The sequence below is a fragment of the Carcharhinus amblyrhynchos genome, chromosome 32, assembly GCF_965287045.1.
Source record: "Carcharhinus amblyrhynchos chromosome 32, sCarAmb.v2.hapA, whole genome shotgun sequence".
NCBI lineage: Eukaryota > Metazoa > Chordata > Chondrichthyes > Carcharhiniformes > Carcharhinidae > Carcharhinus > Carcharhinus amblyrhynchos.
In genome coordinates, this window is record NC_137355.1 from 16,755,913 (window position 1) to 16,777,976 (window position 22,064).

The following is a 22,064-nucleotide window of genomic DNA, read 5'->3' on the forward strand; positions in this document are numbered from 1 at the left end:
GGCAGGTGGCGACAGTCAGAAGGCAAGTTACTAAGAGTGGATTGGAGAGATCGGAGAATGAGCAGTCAAATGTGCACAGGCACCGTGGGTGGCACAGTGGTTAGCACTGCTGTCTCACAGTGCTAGGGTCCCAGGTTCGATTCCCAGCTTGGGTCACTGTGCAGAGTTTGCATGTTCTCCCCATGTCTGCATGGGTTTCCTCCCACAGTCCAAAGATGTGTGGGTTAGGTGCACTGGCTGTGCTAAATTGACCCTTAGGGCCTGACTTTACCAGCATGTTGCACCCGTTTTCGGGCGCGGAGACTTGGTAAAGTTAGGCGTGAGGTGAGTAGCGTGATCCGTGTCCACCTCCACGCCAGTTGTCCCTTTTATCAAGGCCCGAAAATGGCCGGGATCGGCACTGCGCCCGAAACCGGCACTTCCTCCTTTACCACCGTGTTCACCCATCCAGAGATGGCGCGAAACGGATATGCTCCACAAATGTCCGATTCGGATTCTCCAATTAGTGAGGAGGTAGGTGCTAAGCATCCGATCACACACTGCCTCAGACCAATGAGGAGGAAGAGGGTTTGCTGCCACTCTGCCTCAGATCAGTGGGGGAAAGGGAGGAGGGACTTGCGGTCAGTCTGGGTGGTGAAGGGGGTGGGGGAAATAAGGGGATCAGTAATGTTGTGAGGGTGGGGCAATATCTGTGGGGGCTGGGGGAGGCATTGTCTGCATCTTTAAGACTTGAATAGCAGGTTAGCTGTAAAGACTCTCATTCTAGTCAGTATTCTGTAAACTGTGCGTGCCTTTTATATGCCCTGTTTGAAACCAGAACACTCCACTCACCTGACGAAGGGGCAAACCCCAAAAGCTTGTGGGTTTACTATCAAATAAACCTGTTGGACTTTAACTTGGTGTTGTGAGGCTTCTTACTGTGTTTACCCCAGTCCAACGCCGGCATCTCCACATCTGGGAGGGATGTGGCAGGGGAGCTGCATTCTATCATTTTACTCTGCGTGTGCACGGGTGGAGGTGCTGATCGGAGCTGCAGGATTTTTGGGCGCTTTAAGCCCCATCCACAGCACGATTAGGACTCGCTGATATGGTTGCAGGCAGAGTGAGTATGGGGATGCCTGAGAGCGGGTCTAATAATCAGGTCTGAAACACTCCCAGCCGTCCAGCACTTAGAATCAAAATGGGAAAAGAAATTCCTTAGTGTCAGGGGGATTTGCAGGATAAATATGAGGGGGTTACAAGGATTGGGATTGTGGTTGGTGCAAACTCGATGGGCCAAGTGGCCTCCTCCTGTACTGTAGGATTCTATTTCATCATTCTGTGTTATTAAGTTGATCTTTCTGTGCATCCTTGCTATGACTGCAACACTCCACTCTGCACCCTCTCCTTTGCTTCACCCACGAACGGTATGCTTTGTCTGTATAGCGCGCAAGAAACAATACCTTTCACTGGATCCCAATGCATGTGACAACAATAAATCCAATCAGACCAAATCAAAATCTCACTGTGGGGGCAGGTTGGGTGGTTATGGGGTTAGTTCCAGTTATGGTGCAAGAGCATGTTTAGTACAGAAAATGCATGTTTGCTGGATCCCCAAGGACTCCCTGCATTGAAGTAAGTTTTGCAATGATATAATTTGTACTTAATTAGTGTTAATTGACTTGTAGATCTTTTCCCCTGAAGGTGGTAATATGTACTTCTCTGATAGCAAGGCAGCTCGCAGCAAGTGAGAACTTGTGGCATTCACTACGTGGCAGACACACCTGTGAAATGTTAAAAATATTGGCCGAAGGTTGCTAAAATTGGGTTATGACTCACCCGAGTAGAATTTTGACAGCCAAAAGTCATTAATTCACCGATTGTCAACACTCAAACTAATCCAGTGAGTTAATCAGAAGCAATTTATTCCTGTTATACAAATAGCTTGGTGCATTTTGTCGCTGACGTTGATTTGAATGAGTTAGTTAGAGTTTGTAATGTACACTTTGAATTTGGATCAGAAGATAACTACACGTAAGTTTCTTGACCTGCCTTAGTTCATATACACTAAGAAGTCTTACAACGCCAGGTTGAAGTCCAACAGGTTTATTTGGTAGCAAAAGCCACTAGCTTTCGGAGTGCTGCTCCTCCGTCAGGTGAGTGGGAGTTCTGTTCTCAAACAGGGCATTTGAAGACACAAACTCAATTTACAAAATAATGGTTGGAATGTGAGTCTTTATAGGTAATCAAGTCTCAAAGGTACAGACAATGTGAGTGGAGAGAGGGTTAAGCACAGGTTAAAGAGATGTGTATTGTCTCCAGACTGGACTGTTAGGAGATTTTGTAAGTCCAGGCAAGTTGTGGGGGTTACAGATATTGCAACGTGAACCCAAGATCCCGGTTGAGGCCGTCCTCGTGTGTGCGGAACTTGGCTATCAGTCTCTGCTCAGCAATTCTGCGCTGTCGTGTGTCGTGAACGCAATACACATCCCTTTAAGCTCTAACGCTCTCTCCACTGCAGATTCCACACAGACTGTGACCCAAGCTGGGAACTGAACCCGAGTCCCTGGCTCTGTGAAGCAGCAGTGCTAACCACTGTGCCGCTCTATATAAGTGCAAATTTGCTCCTTCTTTCTGTCTCTCAATAACTTTGTCTCAGGGATACCTGAAGAGCCTGCTTTTCCCCACGAGGGTGGTGCATTTAACTGCTGCTCACAGCGTCAAGGACCCGGGTTCAATTCCAGTCTTGGGTCGCTGATTGTGCGAAGTCTGCACATTCTCCCTGAGTCTGTGTGGGTTTCCTCCGGGTGCTCCCACACTCCAAAGACGTGCGGGTTAGGTTTAACGGCCGTGCTAAATTGCCTATTAGTGTCATGGGGGCTAACGGGGTAAATATGTGTGGTTATGGGGAAAGGGCGTGGGTGGGATTGCTGTCAGTGCAGGCTCAAGAAACTGAATGGCTTCTTTCTGCATTGTAGGGATTCTTTCACAAGCTCAGACTCCCCAAGGTGAGGTCAGCTCTGTGCTGCTTCCAGTAGTTGAATTCCTCCCCTTTGTTTCTTAGCAACCAGAACTGGCTGTGATATTATTATGTTTGAGAACTCCCCTTTGGGCTATTGTGGTTATGCAGTTAATTGCCACTGTGCCTTTGCTGGACATGCCAGTTTATTAAGACTTTCATCCGTGGCAATTTCAGTACTATTAATAGAGAGCGAATGTTGTCCATCCTTCGTCTGTGTTGATCTGCAGTGAGTTTCATCTGGCATCTGCCTCATTGCAAATGGGTAGCGGGAGTGGTAGCCCAGGGGTTAGCACTGCTGCCTCACAGCGCCACGGACCCAGGTTCGATTCCTGACTCAGGTCACTGCCTGTCTGAAGTTGGCACATTCTCTCTGTGCCTGCGTGGGTTTCCTCCGCGTGCTCCAGTTTCCTCCCACGTTCCAAAGATGTGTAGGTTAGGTGGATTGGCCATGCTAAATTACCGTCCCAAGATGTGTAGGCTAGATGGATTAGTCGTGGTAAATGCGTGCAGTTGTAGGGATATGGCCTGGTTGGAATGCTCTATCGGAGTGTTGGTGCAGACACGATGGGCTGAATGGCCTCGTTCTGCACAGTAGGGATTCTGAGATTCCAAGTTGTGCCCAATGTGTTTTCTGTAGCCTCTTAGCTGCCTCCTTCGTTTCCATCCCCCCTCCTTGTTTGCTGTTGCCTTTATGTAAGTTACCACTAGTCCTGCGAGAATACCACTAACCTGCACATCTTTGGAGTGTGGGAGGAAATTGGAGCACCCAGAGGAAACTCACGCAGACACAGGGGGAAGGTGCAGACTCCGCACAGACAGTGACCCAAGCTGGGAATCGAACCTGGGTCCCTGGCGCTGTGAGGCAGCAGTGCTAACCACTGCACCACCTCTCAACTAAATATTCTTTCCTGGTCATGTAATATTATAGAACAGCAAAAAGAGAGGAACCCCCACCGGACAAATTAGGGAAAGGATACTTTGGGAAAACATCTCGTCGTGCTAATTGAAACCAGTCTGATCACAATGAACTGTTTATGTGGTGGTTCTCATGGCAGAAGCAATTGTGATGCTTCGAATGGCCTTTCCTCATTTGTGCGTCACATTTAGGAGCCAATGCACCAGGCACAGCGGCACAGTGGTTAGCACTGCTGTCTCACAGTGCCAGGGACCCGGGTTCAATTCCCAGCTTGTCTCACTGTCTGCGTGGAGTTTGCACATTCTCCCCGTATCTGCGTAGGTTTCCTCCGGGTGCTCTGGTTGCCTCCCACAGACGTAGAGCTGCTGGCTTTGGACTGGGGTAAACACAGTAAGAAATCTCACAACACCAGGTTGAAGTCCAACCAGTTTATTTGATAGTAATCCCGCAAGCTTTCGGAAACGCTGTTCCTTCGTCAGGTGTGTGGAAGGTTCTGAAGGTGTGTGGAAGGTTCTGAAGGTGTGTGGAAGGTTCTGAAGGTGTGTGGAAGGTGTGCCCTTCTCTGATCAGAACCTTCCACACACCTGACAAAGGAACAGCGTTTCCGAAAGCTTGCGGGATTACTATCAAATAAACTGGTGGGACTTTAACCTGGTTTTGTGAGATTTCTTATTGTGTTTACCCCAGTCCAACGCCAGCATCTCCACATCATGATTATCCACCTAACCAGCTTTGGACTGGGGTAAACACAGTAAGAAATCTCACAACACCAGATTAATTATTGTGAGACTTCTTACTGTGTGGATAAGCCCTGCTAAATTCTCTCTGTGTACCCAAACAGGTGCCAGAGTGTGGCGACTAGGAGATTTTCACAGTAACTTCATTGCAGTGTGAATGTAAGCCTGCTTGTGACTAATAATAAATAAACTTTAAACTTCGGGATACTACCCTGGTTTGTGAAACTTTCCATTGGGATTAGAGGGAAGGAATTGGAACACAGTTTGCTGCCGTGGTTATTTCACTGCCTTCCCAGATGTCCGGGGGTTGCAAGTGACAGAAGCGTTGGGTTAGGGGTAAAGGCAAGGGAGATTCTGCAGGAGAGAGGATTCTCAAAGATTCAGCAAACATTTTATCCCTGAGACTTGAATGTATGTATAGACTTGATAATGGATTCTAAACTGATTGAAAAATTACTGAACAAAATAGTGATTATGGAAGCTCCAGGTGTAATCCACTTACGGTTTCAGTTCAGCTGAATATTTGAGGCGGATTTTCCCATCAGCTTTACGGCCTCAATAAGGGGCCAAACGAGAGGCAAAGCCCACACTACCTGAGCAATCGCTCCCGAGGAATCCTCCAAATTAGCCCCCCTTCATTCTTGCCATAAGAACTAGGAGCAGGAGTTGGCCATCTGGCCCCTCGAGCCTGCTCCGCCATTCAATAAGATCATGACTGATTTTTTCGCGGACTGAGCTCCACTTACCCGTCCACTCACCATAACCCTTCTTTCCTTTACTGTTCAAAAATCTATCTATCCTTGCCTTAAAAACATTCAATGAGGTAGCCTCACTGGGCAGGGAGCATCCAAACTCAATGGGCCAAGTGGCCTCCTCCTATACTGATAGGATTCTAAACATTCTTTGGAGTTAGCGTCTCAGGACACTGACCAGGACTGATGGTGACTTTTCACCTTCTTAGTTCAAACAGTGATGGAAATTCCCTTAATCATACTGCAATTCTTGTGCTGATCTATTCCCGGGATCAGAAGATTGTTTCCGATTGCGTGCACACGTATCCTTGGGAATTACTGCTGATTTGTTTGCCCGCCTGATCTCTCTGCTGAATGTTAGCTTGCAGTCTCGGGGCCTTGGCAGCGCACTGCCCAAGATAACATTCAGCCCAGGGCAGGAGACGTGATCCTGTGTCATAACGTCGTCACTGCTGCCTCCGTGCCTTCCAGCCCCCTCTGTGTCCAACGGGGTGGAAAGCTCACTGCTGTCAACAAGCATGTCCTTCAAGCAGATTCATTCTCTCCCAGAGCTTTTTATCTCGCCGGTTTGTTTTGCCTGATTCCTCCGCCAGCGTACAAAGAAATCCAAAATCGTACGTACATGTCCACACGACAGTGAAATAGTCGTCGCTTATAGAGTCAGGGGGTCTGGCTAGGGTAAATGCATGGGGTTGTGGACTTGATGGGCCGAATGGCCGCCTTCTGCACTGTAGGATTCTAAAGTAAAGTTTGATTTATTATTCTCAAGCAAGGCGTACATTGACATGGCAATGAAGTTACAATGAAATTCTCCTAGTTGCCACATTCCGACACCTGTTCGGGTCAGTTCACCTAACCAGCGCGTCTTTCAGAATGTGGGAGGAAACCGAAGCACCCGGAGGAAACCCATGCAGACACAGGGAGAACGTGCGAACTCCGCACAGACCCAAGCTGGGAATTGAACCCAGGTCTCTGGCGCTGTGAGGCAGCAGTGCTAACCACTGCGCCATCTCATATCGAGGGGGAAGGAGAGGACAAACCAGCCTCCCATCCATTGACTACGTCTACACTTCCCGCTGCCTTGGCAAAGCAGCCAGCATAATTAAGGACCCCACACGCACTGTGAACATTCTCTCTTCCAGCTTCTTCCATTGGGAAAAAGATACAAAAGTCTGAGGTCACATACCAACTGACTCGAGAACAGCTTCTTCCCTGCTGCCGTCAGACTTTTGAATGGATCTACTGTAAATTAAGCTGATCTTTCTCTGCACCCTATCTGTAACTGTAACAGTACACTCTGCGCACTCTCCTTTCCTTCTCCCCTATGTGCTCTATGAACAGTATGTTTTGTCTGTATAATGCGCAAGAAACAATACTTTTCACTGTATCCCAATACATGTGACAATAAATCAAATCAAAAGCAGGTCAGGGAATGTGAGGGTGCGTTTTCAAACTGATATTCACATTACAGCCTTCGGTCTCCATATCGAATTCAACATGATTCACTCTACCCCACCTCCACCCCCTTTCATTCCATTTAATTTTTAACTGTTCTCTAACTTATATATCTTTATTGTCTTTCTTTATTTTTCTCCCTCCCCCTCCATTTTATCCCCATTTTCTTCCCTTTTCTCCCCCATTTACCCCCCCCCTTCCTCCCACATCTTCATCTGTGACACTTGACCCTCTGTTTTCAGCTTCTCTGCTGTTTGGCCATTCTATTCTCTCTGTGGGCTGCCATTAGCAGCCTTTCCCTTTGTTTTTGTGGCTGTGACTCATCTTCCATTCCCTCCCCCTGCAGTACAAATATCTCCCACTTGCAATGCTTTTTAGCTTTGACAAAGGGTCACCTGGACTCGAAACATCAGCTCTTCTCTCTCCTTACAGATGCTGCCAGACCTGCTGGGATTTTCCAGCATTTTCTCTTTTGGTTTCAGATTCCAGAATCTGCAGTAATTTGCTTTTACTCAATTTCCAAGCTTTAATAACTTGTGCACAAGTGAGAACGTGGCGCAGCGCAATGCTTTGCAAACATACAAATAAATAGCAGTTATAGTTAACTACAGCAAATGAGAAACGAACAACTTTCTAATCTTCATTTGCATACATATCCACCAATCATAGCCTAACTTTTTGCCCTTTCTTATCCAACAGAAAACTGTCTCTTGCCAATGTCCCCATATCTTGCTCTTTGGTATTTTGTTATATTGTCTTATTTTCCATGCTGTTGCTCAGGCTGGAAGCAGTGTTTATGGAACGAACACAAGATTAGTCGCTTATCCTGAGTACGCAAGCCCAGGCTTCACTGAAGACCTTGTTCCATTACTTGATAGAGTTTTTTTGACAATTTTGGAACTTTCATTTTCACGATTGTTGTAATCTCACTTTCACACGTGCAGTAATCACCCAGTCAGACAGCAATATCCTCAGTGGCTAAACGGAGACCTTAGCACCCTTGGCTGAATATTACATACAACTTATGTCAGTTGCGTGATGCTGGGATTCTTGAAACTTGCTGAATTTGATTTTAGATAGAATCGCTACGGTGCAGAAGGAGGTCATTCAGCCCATCGAACCTGCACCAACAATCCCATCCAGACCCTATCCCCAGAACCCCACACGTTTATCCTACTAATCCACCTGACATCCCCCTAACATTAAGGGGTACCTTAGCAAGGCTGCCATCAGACTTTTGAATGGAGCTACCTCGCGTTAAGTTACTCTTTCTCTACACCCTAGCTATGACTGTACATTCTGCATTCTCTCGTTTCCTTCTGTATGAACGGTATGCTTTGTCTGTATCGTGTGCAAGAAACAATACTTTTCACTGTATGCCAATCCATCTAACCTTTTGATTTGATTTATCATTGTTATATGTGTTAACATACAGTGAAAAGTATTGTTTCTTGCGCACTATACAGACAAAACATGCTGTTCATAGAGAAGGAAACGAGAGAATGCAGAATGTACAGTCATAGCTAGGGTATAGAGAAAGATCAACTTGATGCAAGATAGGTCCATTCAAAAGCCTGACAACAGCAGGGAAGAAGCTGTTCTTGAGGCAGTTGGTACGTGACCTCAGACTTTTGGACTGTGGGAGAAAACCGGAGCACCCAGAGGAAACTCACGCAGACACAAGGAGAATGTGCAGACTCCGCAAAGACGGTGACCCAAGCCGGGAATTGAACCGGTTCTCTGGCGCCGTGAGATAGCAGTGCTAACCATTGTGCCACTGTGTTGCTCTTTGCTTGTGGGATTGTTGGTTACACCAGGTTTTACACAGGTATTGATGGGTGGATAGACTGATCTGTTGTCCAAACCTGTGTGCCGTAATCTCTCTGGCAAATAAAGACACACGTCAACTTTAAATACTTAAACACGATTTCCTTTATTCTGTAGATACTTAAACCACAGTCAATACTTACAATGCATAAACCAAATACTCTCTATCTGTTAGTTTACTTAAGATTGATTTCCACTTGCAATTAAAACCTGGCCAGGATTTTGTTGTCACGTGGAATCAGTTCTTTGTTCTCTTCTTCCAGATGTTACCTCTCCGTGTGAGCTTGGTCCCCGGGTTCTCCACGCTGCCTTTCTGAACAAGCTCTTTATGTTAGCAGAGTTAAAACTCCAAATGTTCTTTGGTGATCAGCTAATGAATTGATCAGAAACCCCAATGGCATCGTTCGATTAGGCCAGTCAAACACAGCCAGAGCAGTAGTATTGGTCACTCCAGATCCCTTAAGTGCATATTGTTTATATTCCGATGCCCAGATAAGGATCACTGGCTCCAAAAGTCTGTAAAGGGCTCCTCCCTGGCAAGGATGAACTGTTAAATCTGACACCTTGGGTGAAATTTTACCCACACATCCACCCGAGGTACGCACGATCCCAAAAGACACTGGAGCAGAATTAGGCCACTCGGCCCATTGAGTGTGCTCCACAGTTCAATCATGGCTGATATTTTTCTCATCCCCGTTCTCCTGCCTTTTCCCCATAACCCTGATCCCCTTATTCATCAAGAACCTATCTATCTTAATGACCTGACCTTCTGCGGCAAAGAGTTCCACAGATTCCCCACTCTCTGGCTGAAGAAATTCCTCCTCATCTCTGTTTTAAAGGATCGTCCCTTTAGCCTGAGGTTGTGCCCTCTGGTTCTAGTTTTTCCTACTGGTGGAAACATCCTCTCCACGTCCACTCTGTCCAGGGCCTCGCAGTATCCTGTAAGTTTCAATAAGTTCCCCCCTCTCATCCTTCTAAACTCCAATGAGTACAGACCCAGAGTCGTCAACCGTTCCGCAAGCTCTTCATTCCAGGAATCATTCTTGTGAACCTCCTCTGGACCCTTTCCAAGGCCAGCTCGTTCCCCCTTAGATATGGGGCCCAAAACTGCTCACAATACTCCAAATGGGGTCTGACCACAGCCTTATACAGCCTCAGAAGTACATCCCTGCTCTTGTATCCTGCCCGAGGCCAATGCCGTTCTCCGAGCCTTGCCCGTCCCTGGAATCGGGATGGGCATGCTGGCAAAATTCCGGTCCTTGTGTCCTTTGACAAATTCTAGGCTACTGGCCACAAGAAATCCCCGTGTGCTTAACTCTCCACCAGAAACGCCATTTTAAAGCCACTCTTGCCGTCATTGCTGGACTATCACAGTTGTAGCTGTTCTTTGTCTGTCTACAGACTCCTGGCCACCCCCCTCTGTTCTTAACTTCTTGGTAAATGTTGAAGGCCTTTTCCAATTCCTTCAGATCTGTTCCACCTTCCATCTCAGTTATCCCGATGACTTGGCACATTGGTGCCTAAGTTCTTTAAAAGATGCAGTCGGGGATAGTCTACGGGTTGCAAAAGTGAAGTTTAGTTTTAAAGTTTATTTATTAGTGTCACCAGTAGGCTTACATTAACACTGCAATGAAGTTACTGTGAAAATCCCTTCGTTGCCTGTTTGGGTACACTGAGGCAGAATTTAGCAGGGCCAAAGCACCTAACCAGCACATCTTTCTGACTGTGGGAGGAAACCCATGCAGACATGGGAAGAACGCGCAGACTCCGCACAGACAGTCACCCAAGCTGCGAATCCCTGGCACCGTGAGGTAGCAGTACTAAGCGCTGTGCCACTTGCGCTGCCAAGTATGTTATAATGCCCGTGTTTGAGTCCACAATAGCAATCCTGCCGTTGTCTTCCGCTTTGTGACCCGCCAGCGCTGAGGACCGACGCAAACACCCACTCCCTCCCATCAGCCCGTGGGAGGAAACCAGAGCAAACTCCACCCGGTCAGTCAGTCACCTGAGGCTGGAATCGAACCCGGGTCCCTGGCGCTGTGAGAGAGCAGTGCTAACCACCGTGCCACCCAAAGAAAAAAGCAAGAGGGCGGCCCCTGCAGCTGAAAAATGGTGGTCCAAAATATACTTGGTGATTTCAGCCAGCGTCTCAGGAGAAGCACAAGCTGTGTCTGCACCAGCGTGAACAGATTCACCCGGGGCTTTGAAGTTATGCAAATTGACCCTGGCCTTAAAGTGCGTAAGCCACCCCCTACTCACATGAAAAGGCTCAGCTTTTGAACTCTTTCCCCCTGTTGCTTCTTTAGATCATCAGAACACCTCTTAGCCATTTCCTGAATTATTCAGGAACTCACAGGGGCGCGGAACTGATTTCCCTCTTCCAGCCAAACAGTTCCTCAACCTTAGCAATAAATTGCTACCTTATCACAGTTAGCTGTGCGGGAGCTGAGCCTTTAACATGTTCCTCAATTATTAGCTTGCCTTTTAGGGTGATTGGTGGGGGGGAGGGGGTTGGGTGGATATCCAATTTCAGCATCTCATCTTTTCAGACCTTTGAAATATTTCGGATTTTGCGCCCATCGTAGGTGCCCTCCATTTCTCTTAAAGGGAGAAGATTCCCTTGTGCCAGATTTCACACAAACCCATGGCAGCACAGTGGTTGGCACTGCTGCTTCACAGCGCCAGCGACCCGGATTCGATTCCCAGCGTGGCTCTCCCCGTGTCTGCATGGGTTTCCTCCGGGTGCTCCGGTTTCCTCCCACAGTTCGAAAGACAGGCTGGTTAGGGTGCATTGGCCGTGCTGAATTCTCCCTCAGTGTGCCCGAACAGGCGCCAGAGTGTGGCAACTCGGGGATTTTCACAGTAACTTCATTGCAGTATTAATGCAAGCTTTACTTGTGATACGAATAAATAAACTTTAAATCTGCTGTCCTTACCCGATCTGGCCTACTTGTGACTCCAGACCACAGCAATGTGGTTGACTCTCAACTGCCCTCTGAAATGGCCTAACAAGCCACTCAGTTCTCGGACAATTAGGGGTGGTCAATAGAGGCTGGTCCAGCCAGCAATGCCCATGTCCCATAAAAGAATAAATATGTTATAAAGTCAGGAACTTTTGATCCACATTGGCTCTCTTGATCCGTTTCCGAAAAGAAAACTGGTCAACCTCGCTTCTGGCATTTCCCATTGGCCTCCTGTCTTGACAGCTATGGTTTGGCATTAGTAGGGACAGTGCAAGTCCTCTAGTTTGACATTGTGTGCCTTGCTTATTTAGACAGGCAGTACCTTTGGGGGCATTTTGTTTTGCAGGCATGTGCGTGTCTTATCTGAAAAGGGGACACCTCGTGTCTGGCACCTCGTCCAGAGGGATCAGTTCCAGATTTTCACTTGTGCAAAAACTGCTTAACGGTGATCACCCCTGAGTGTCCTATCTCTAGTTTCAAGGCTATTTTCCCTACCCTCTGCATGTTTAGCACCTTATTATGTCTCTCAAGTGTTCTCCAAATGATTTGCATTTGAAAGTTACCTTTCAAAGAATCATAGAATCCCCCCAGTTCAGAAGGAGGCCTTTCAGCCCATCGTGTCTGCGCTGACTTGCCAACAGAGCATCTTTCCTAAGCCTACCCCCCCCCCCCCCGCACTCCTGACCTATCCCTGTAACCCTGCTAATCTCCCCTAAACTGCACATCTTGGGGCTCTATGAGGCAATTGAGCATGGCCAATCAACCTTAGCTGCACACCTTTGGAGTGTGGGAACACGGTGGCACAATGGTTAGCACTGCTGCCTCACTGTTCCAGGGACTTGGGTTCGATTCCTGGCTTGGGTCACTGTCTGTGTGGAGTTTGCACATTCTCTCTGTCTCTGTGTGGGTTTCCTCTGGGTGCTCCAGTTTCCACCCACACTCCAAAGATGCGTCAGTTAGGTTTATTGGCTGTGCTAAATTGCCCCTTAGTGTGCTGGGATGTGTAGGTTAGAGGGATTAGTGGGGTAAATATGTGGGGTTACAGGGATAGGGCCTGGGTGCGATTGTTGTTGGTGCAGACGTGATGGACTGAATGGCCTCCTCCTGCACCGTAGGGATTCAATTCTATTCTATTCTAAACTGGAGCACCTGAAGGAAACCCATGCAGACACGGGGAGAACATGTCTTCACACAGTCACCCAAGCCGAGAATCGAACCCAGATCTCTGGCGCTGAGAGGCAGCAGTGCTAATCACCGTGCCACCCCCTTGGTCTGGGGATATGGGAAAAATCTGGCATCAGCCTGGAAAAGGCCGATCTCCCTGGAATATGGCGGAGAGAAACGCAAACAGACACAATTTCAGAGCAAAATGAATGACGGCTGTACGGTAAAGGAGCAAAGTTTAAGCAAGTGGAGAGCAAACTTCTGACGAGGGAGAGTGAGCATCACGTGGAATGTCTGTCAGACTGCAACAGTGGAGGCAAAAGCCTTGGAATAATTTAAAAGACAGATGCTGTGAGGTGAGGGGAGCCTGCTGGGGTTATCTGGATGGATGAACTCAGATGAAGCAAAACGCCACCCATGTCCAGCCATCCAAGATTTCGCAAGGCAATAACTTGTGCTCAGATAGTTCCTTTTGACCTCATGGTGCACAGGAAGGGAAAGCAACCAACTTATTCCCTTTCAGACCTTAAATCCATTTTAAGTGCAAGACAATTATTATTAGTTGTGTACTGTTTGTATGCCTGCAATGTTAACCTCCAATCTTTAGTTTGGATGTCTTTCAACCCAGGAATCTATAGACAGGGAAGTGATCCAAGCCGGGGATCGAACCCGGGTCCCTGGAGTTGTGAGGCAGCAGTGCTAACTACTGTGCCACCATGCCATTGTGCTCAAATAGGCACGGTGGCACAGTGGTTAGCACTGCTACCTCGCAACTCCAGGGACCTGGGTTCGATCCCTGGCTTGGGTCACTGTCTGTGTGAAGTCTGCACGTTCTCCCTGTGTCTGCGTGGGTTTCCTCCAGGTGCTCCAGTTTCGTCCCACAGTGCGGGTTAGGTTGCTTGGCCACGCTAAGTTGCGCCTTAGTGTTCTGCTATGTGTAGGTTAGAGGGTTTCATGGGTAAATGTCAGCTGTTGTGGGGATGGTTGCCCTGGGGTGGGATAGTTGTTGGTGCAGACTCAATGGGTCAAATGGCCTGCTTCTGTATTACAGGGATTCTATGAACAGAAATAATGGCTGGTGAGGCCGTATCTTGAATACTGTGTGCAGTTTGGCCCTCCTTAATTCAGGAAGAATGTAAATGCACTGGAGGCAGTTCAGAGGAATAAGTGGGTTGTCTTATGACAAAAGGTTGGACAGACTACACTTCCATGCTTCTGAGAAGAGTGAGGGTGGACTTGTTTGAAGTATATAAGATCCTACTAGACAAGTTGGATGTGGAAAGGATGATCCCTCTTATTGGAGAGTCCTGAACTAGGGCACTGTTTTAAAATTAGTCATGATGTGGAGATGCCGGCGTTGGATTGGGGTGGGCACAGTACGAAGTCTCTCAACACCAGGTTAAAATCCAACAGGTTCATTTGGAATCATGAGCTTTCGGAGCACTGCTCCTTCTTCTAGAGAGTCACCCTGATGAAGGGGCAGTGCTCTGAAAGCTCGTGGTTCCAAGCAAACCTATTGAACTTTCATCTGGTGTTGTGAGACTTCTTACTAATAAAATTAGGGGTCACCTTTTTTAGAGCAGAGATGAGAAGAAATCTTTTCTCTTGGAGGGTTGTGTGTCTTTAGAATTCTATCTCACAAAGAGGTCGGGACGTTGAATATTTTTAAGGCTGAGGTAGATAGATTCTTGTTAGGCAAGGGAATCGAAGGTAACTGGGGAGGTAGATGGAAATGTGGAATTTGAAAACAGATCAACCATGATCTTATTGAACAGCAGGGCAGGTTCAAGGGCCATTATTTCTTCAGCCAGAAGGTGGTGAATCTGTGGAACTCATCACCACAGAAGGTTGTGGAGGCTAGGTCATTGAGTGTAATTAAGTCAGAGATAGATAGGTTCATGATCAATAAGGGGATAAAGGGTTATGGGGATGAGAATCCCATCAGCCACGACCGAATGGCAGAGCAGATTCGTTAGGCCGAATGGCTGAATTCTGCTCCAACATCTTATGGATGAATGGCCTCCTCTCTGCTCCTATTTCATATGTTCACATGTTACACAACCCCCGTATGACACTAATGCCAGTTCCTGGCAGCAAAATTTCAAAATGGATTAAGTTGAGAAATCTTTGAATGGGAAGATTACTTTTGTAGAAGAAAGATTAAGTTTGAAGGTTCTGCACATTCCCTTCATTTGGGACTTGTCTCTGTTGGGAAAAGTACTCTCAGAATTCCATTCCTAGTTTTACATTCTAAAAATTTACGTTTCATCCAATTCTCACGTGTTAAAAGCCAATCTTAAACAGAGAATCTCTACAGTTCGGAAGGAGGTTATTCGGCCTGCACCTACTCTCTGAGAGAGCATCTTATCCAAGCCCATGCTACTGCTTTATCCCTGTAACCCATGCATTTAACATGGCCAACCCAGCTAACCTACACATCTTTGGACACTAAGGGGCAATTTAGCATGGCCAATTCAGATAACCTGCACATCTTTGGACACTAAAGGGCAATTTAGCATGGCCAATCCACCTAATCTGCACCTCTTTGGGTATTAAGGGGCAATTTACATGGCCAATCCACTTAATCTGCAGAACTTTGGACAGTAAGGGGCAATTTATCGTAACCAATTCACCCAACCCACACATCTTTTGGACACTAAGGGCAATTTAGGTGCCCAATCCACCTAACCTACACGTAGTGGCACAGTGGTTAGCACTGCTGCCTCACAGCACCAAGGACCCAGGTTCGATTCCGGTGATTGTGTGGAGTTTGCACTTTCTCCCCGTGTCTGCGTGGGTTTCTTCCCCCCCGAGTCCAACAATGTGTGGATTAGGTTGATTGGCCATGATAAATTGACCCTAGTTTAATGTGGGAGGAGGAAACCCACATAGAGACGGGGAGAACGTGCAAACTCCACACCGTCGCCCAAGGACGGAATTGAACCCAGGCCCCTGGTACTGAGAGGCACCAGTGCTAAGCACTGTGTCACCATGTTGCCTTCAAGTACCTTGTCCTTCCCGACCTTTGTGATGTCGCTCAGCTGTGCCACCGTGCTGCCCTCCATCAGATTGCCAGGTGCAAAACACAACATAAATTTGTCTGCCTTTTTTGAAGAAAAAAGGCATTAACAACCTTGTCTCACAGAGCCCTTCCCACCCTTACCAGATCAGGAATAAATTGCAAAAACTGCCAGAAGTTCCGAGATGAAGATGCTGCAAACATTCCGGCAGTTCGAGCATCCAAGCACTGGAAAAGGTTGCTGACCTGAAACACTAATTCCTTGTTTGGCATTCCAGACCTGCGGATGTTTCCAGCCTTTCCTGTTTTTGTTGGAGAGCAAATCCCTTTTAGAGATTTAGAGCACTTTCCCAACCAATGATTAGATTTAAATCTAATTAAAGTCAAATTTGACTTTTTTTTTTACAAACATTAATCCTCTCCAACCTCTTCCACCGTCCGTCCCGTCCCCCCCCCCGCAAACCTGTGCCGTCCCTGACTCCCCAGATGATCTGTATTTGAACACAAGTGCTGGACATTACTCCAGAGACTGTTGTTACAGTGCGCATCCAATCAGTGCAATTGCATAACGATGCCATCTGGTGATTTCCCTTAACCAGAGGCTTGGCTTTGGGAATGTAGCCAAGTATGGCTGTTTGCAGTGCATAATCAGAGTAGAGTGACCTACAAAACCACACAGTACATGGATGGCATTTAATTTCCAGTGGAACATCCCAAGCCGTAACCTTATGTAATCTCTGCTAAGTATGTGTGTTTTTTTTCCAGTGTCCTTTTTCTGTAAGCATAAAAGAATTCATTGAATCCCTACAGTGCAGAAGGAGGCCCATCGAGTCTGCACCAACCACAATCCCACCCAGCCCCTATCCCCATAACCCCATGCATTTACCCTCACTAGTCCCCCTGACTCTAAGGGGCGATTTACCATGTCTAATCCACACGTCTTTGGACTGTGGGAGGAAGCCGGAGCACCCAGAGGAAACCCACGCAGACACTGGGAGAATGTGCAAACTCCACACAGACAGTGACCCAAGCTGGGAATCGAACCTGGGTCCCTGGCGCTGTGAGGCAGCAGTGCTAACCTCTGTGCCACCATGCTGCCCTGGTCATTAATGGGTTAAGTTTAAAATTTGTTTATTAGTGTCACAAGTAGGCTTACATTAACACTGCAGTGAAGTTACCGTGAAAATTCCTGTGTCGCCCTATTCCGGCACCTGTTCGGGTACACTGAGGGAGAATTCAGCACGGCCAATGCACCTAACCAGCACGTCTTTCAGACTGTGGGAGGAAACCGGAGCACCTGGAGGAAACCCACACAGACAGTGACCCAAGCTAGAAATTGAACCTGGGTCCCTGGTGCTGTGAGGCTATAGTGCTAACCACTGTGCCACCCATGCCACTGGACGGCTGGGTTAATGTTAAATCTTAGTGCAGAGATGGCACCTCCGTTGCCTCAGACGTATATTGGACTTCTTTTTGATTGATTTATTGTTGACTGTATTAGTTGTACGTATAATTGTATGTATTAGTACACAGTGAAAAGAATTGTTCCTTGTGCGGTTTACAGACAAAGTTCATGGAGTACATTGGGGAGAACAAAAGAAGAGAGTGCAGAATGTAGTACACAGTCTTAGCTAGGCTGTAGAGAAAAGTCAACTTAATATATGGTAGGTCTATTCAAAAGTCTGATGGCAGCAGGGAAGAAGCTGTTCTTGAGTCGGTTGGTACGTGACCTCAGACTTTTGTATCTTTTTCCCAACGGAAGGAGGTGGAAGAGAGGATGCCGGGTATGTGGGGTCCTTAATTACGCTGGCTGCTTTTCTGAGACAGTGAGAAGTGTAGAAAGTCAGTGGATGGGAGGCTGGTTTGCGTGATGGACTGGGCTATGTTCACAACCCTTGTAGTTTCTTGTGGCCTTGGGCAGAGCAGGAGCCATACCAAGCTGTAATATAACCGGAAAAGATGCTTTATATGGTGCGTGCGTAAAAAAAATTGGTGTCTGTCATAGTGGACATGTCGAAGGGGAATCTTAGAATCTGTACAGTGCAGAAGAAGGTCATTCGGCCAGTAGGATGAGGAGAGACCCCTCACTCTTGGCAAGTTTTGTGCAATCTCCATCCTGAGTCATTTGTGTTTTGCTTCACAGGACCAGCATAGCTGACATCCTCTCCAAAGTGAGGCAAAGCCAGCAATCCCTGGATGCCGTCACTGTGGACAGAAGCCACGCCAGTGAAATCAGGGAGCATATTCACACTGTCAGAAAGGACGTTGACAGCTTGAGCAACATCAGGGTAAGACTTCAGCATTACTGGGTTCTATTCCATCGGGCTTTTGATTTTATCACTGCAGAGTAATTTGGACCTGCAACTCAAACTGTGATTAACTTCTTCGAGTCGCTTTGAAAATGAGCAGGCAGAGTTTTGGAGGCAATTTAGTTGTTGCAATTTAATTGGACTGTGCAGATTCAATCCTTTTTGTTAGCGGACAGCGGATAAAAGTTTGAACTACAAGAATTTATTTAAATTATAAGGAGAAGTTAAGCATTTGAATGGAGTATAAACTCATGCAGGGGTGGCACAGTGGTTAGCACTGCTGCCTCGCAGCGCCAGAGACCCGGGTTCAGTTCCAGCCTCGGGTGACTGTCTGTGCGGAGTTTGCACTTTCTCCCCATGTCTGTGTGGGTTTCCTCCGGGTTCTCCAGTTTGCTCCAAAGATGTGTGGGTTATGCATATGCAGGTTATCCACATAACCGGCATATGTGGATTGGCCCTGCTAAATTGTTCCTTCGTGTCCCACAATGTTCGGGTTAGGTGGATTGGCCATGCTAAATTGCCCCTTAATGTCCAAAAATGTGCAGGTAGGGTGGAATGACCATTCTAAATTGCCCCTTAATGTCCAAAAATGTACAGGCCATACTAAATGTCTTAGTGTCCAACGATGTGTAGGTTAGTGGACTGGCCATGCTAAATTGGCCCTTAGTGTCCAAAGATGTGTAACTTGGGTGAATTGGACATGTTAAATTGCCCCTTAGTGTCAGGGGGATTAGCAGGGTAAATTCATGGAGATAGGTCCTGGATGGGATTGTTTTCGGTGCAGACTAAATGGGCTGAATGGCCTGGTTCTGCCCTGTAGGAATTCTCTGATTTTAACTAACTGTCTCTAAGCATTGGGGTGTTGGTTTTTTTTATGTATTGAGAGACCAGGAGGGGAAATTGGAATGTCTTTCTCAGTGGCTCTTAAATAGGGTGCAATTTACCATCTAATTCAAACAGAGCGGCTGTGTTTTAAACCTCATTGCACTGGTTTCCTTTCGAGTACTTCCTGCTTCATGGTTTTCAGTGATGGCTCTTTCTCCTGCGTCTCCCTCTGTCCCCCCCCTCCCTCCTCCCTGCCATCGACATGTGCTCCTTCTCCATTGCAACAAACAACTGCCCTGAAGGCAGAATTAATACTTGTCAGATGTTGCGCAGATTGTTCAGCCGATGGGTCACGTGGTATTTCCCCGGGGTGGGGGAGGAGGCGGAGAAGAGTAAAACGCAGGCCAGTTTTTGATAGAAATTCGCTTTGCCAGGCAATTGCCCAGGGGGCTTCCGTTAAAAGCCTTCCCGTCCTTGGAGGAGCTGCAACCTTATCCTGCTTTCTGTATTACTGCCGGGCATCCCAGCCGTACGCTCAGTAACAGCGTCAACTATTCCATAGGGTCGCCCAGGATAGCCTTCCCCAGAGACATGTCCTCTACACGTACTCCAGTTTGAACGTGTGCCATTTGATTTGTAGCTTCACTGGGAAAGGTTGTCATTTGCCACGAGACGAGATTTTAAGCACGTACAGAGATGTGTTCCTCCTCTCCTAAATAAAACTCTCGGTCAATAACTTACCCACTGGGGATCTGGAATAAAAAGCATCCATTATAGCCTGGACCCTTTACACTCCAAGCCACCACGTCCAAGTAAAATTTACCCGCGTAGGTATCAGTGGCACGGTGGTTAGCACTGCTGCCTCACAGCACCAAGGACCCGGGTTTGATTCCTGGCTCATGTCACTGTGTGGCATCTACACATACAGACAGTGCCGCGAGCTGGGAATCAAACCCGGGTCCTTGGCGTGGGTTTCCTCCCACAGTCCGAAAGGCTTCTAAGGGGCGTCTGGACAAATACATGAATAGGATGGAAATAGAGGGATACGGTCCCCGAGAAGGTAGGGGGTTTTAGTTCAAACGGGCAGCACGGGCGGTGCAGGTTTGGAGGGCCGAAGGGCCTGTTCCTGTGCTACAATTTTCTTTGTTCTTTGTATGTGCTGGTTAGGTGCATTGGCCACGTTAAATTCTCCCTCCGTGTACCCAAACAGGCACCAGAGTGTGGCGACTAGGGGATTTTCACAGTAACTTCATTGCAGTGTTAATGTGAGTTGACCTGTGACACATTTTTGCAGTAACTTCATTGCAGTGTTAATATGAGTTGATGTGTAACACTAATAAATAAACTTTGAAAAATATATTCATAGAAAGCATCATTCCCGGATGTATTACAGCTTGGTGTGGCTCCTACTCTGACCAAAACCACAGGAAACTGGGTTATGAACGTAGCCCAGCCCATCACACAAACCAGCCTCCCATCCACTGACACCGTCTACACTTCCCGCTGCCTTGGAAAAGCAGCCGGCATTATCAAGCATCCCAGACGTTAGTGCTTAAACCTCTTCCGTTGGGGGAAAGATGTAAAAGCCTGAGATCATATAACTCAATCAACTCAGGAACAGCTTCTTCCCTGCTGCTATCAGACTTTTGAATGCACTTACTTTGTATCAAGTTGATCTTTCACTACACCCTAGCTCTGACTGTAACACTACATTCTGCACATTCTAATTTCTTTACCCCCCCCCCCCCCCCCATGTACTCTATTGGCACAGAGCTGATTTAAATATTGTAATTGGTATTTAAATACTATTAGCAGGCTCAGGACTGAAGTTGCCAGGCCTGCCAATTGCCTGGAATTGCACTTCAACAGGTTTACAACCGCTCCCCACTAGTGGGGAGATAGTGGTCTGACCCTACTGGAGTGAAGGGAGGTCCAGGAGGTCAGAGGCAAGGGTGGGGGGGGTGCTCCTGGGCTTTGTCAATCTGGCAGTGCCAGCCTGGCCCCCTGGCACTGAAGGGGCAAAGTGGCAATGGCCAAGGGACACCTTGGCACTGCCCACCCAGCATTAGGCAGTGCCAAGAGAACAGGGTGTACTGGAGACAGGGCCTGTGGAGGGGGAAGTTACTGTGAAATTCCCCTAATCACCACAGCCCAGTGCCTGTTCAGATCAATGCACTTAACCAGCATATCTTTCAGAGTATGGGAGGAAACCGGAGGAAACCCACGCAGACACAAGGAGAATGTACAAACTCCACACAGAGTGACCCAAGCCTGGAGTCAAACCCGGGTCCATCGCGCTGTGAGGTAGCAGTGCCAACCACTGTGGCATCCACACCTGGGCTACGTTCATGACCCTTTGTAGTTCCTTGCGGTCTTGGTCAGATCAGGAACCATTACCAAGCTGTGATACACCTGGAAAGGATGCTCTCTATGGTGCATCTGTAAACTGATGAGAGTTGTAGCGGACATGCCAAATTTCCTTAGCCTCCTGAGAAAGTGGAGGCAATGGTGGGCTACTTTAATGATAGTGTTGGCATGGGGGGGACCAGGATGGGTTGTTGGTGTTAGGCTGTAGGTGACTTAAATGTTCCAAATTGTTGACTTGCTGATGTTTTTTCAACTGGCAGACAGAAAATGGGCCACATGGCCTCCTTTCCATGTCTATGGATTGCGTATAGTTAATTGAATCAATCGTTTCTTTTACAGGTTCAGCACGTCACCTGCCCAAAGGCCCCACCTCTTCCATCCTGTACATCAGCCTGGCAATTTGTGGTGTTCATTGTTCTCCAGTCTATATTCTTCCTCTCTTACCTAATACACAGGTAATCCTTTTGCATCCTTGAAGAAAAGCGATATGCATTGTTAGCAGTGCTGTTGAGCCAGGACATCCCAGAACAAAAGAAATAGAACTCATAGAATCAAAGAATCTCTACAGTGCAGAAGGAGGCCATTCTGCCCATCAAGTCTGCACTGACAACAATCCCACACAGGTCCAATCCCCTAATCCCATGTATTTACTCTGCTAATCCCCCTTACAGTAAGGGGTAATTTAGCATGGCCAATCCATCTAACTATACATCTTTGGACACCTAAGGG

At 47.4% G+C, this 22,064-nt stretch overlaps 1 protein-coding gene across 1 annotated transcript in view; it reads left to right on the top strand.

Annotated features, from left to right (window-relative positions):
• Positions 1 to 22,064, top strand: part of LOC145360683 (protein ERGIC-53-like) — an 80,850-nt gene that overhangs the window by 54,664 nt on the left and 4,122 nt on the right. Inside the window, exons 11-12 of the mRNA XM_080216038.1 lie at positions 17,978 to 18,122; positions 21,675 to 21,790. Coding sequence (XP_080072164.1) covers positions 17,978 to 18,122; positions 21,675 to 21,790 — 261 coding nt within the window. The remainder of the gene's footprint in view (positions 1 to 17,977; positions 18,123 to 21,674; positions 21,791 to 22,064) is intronic.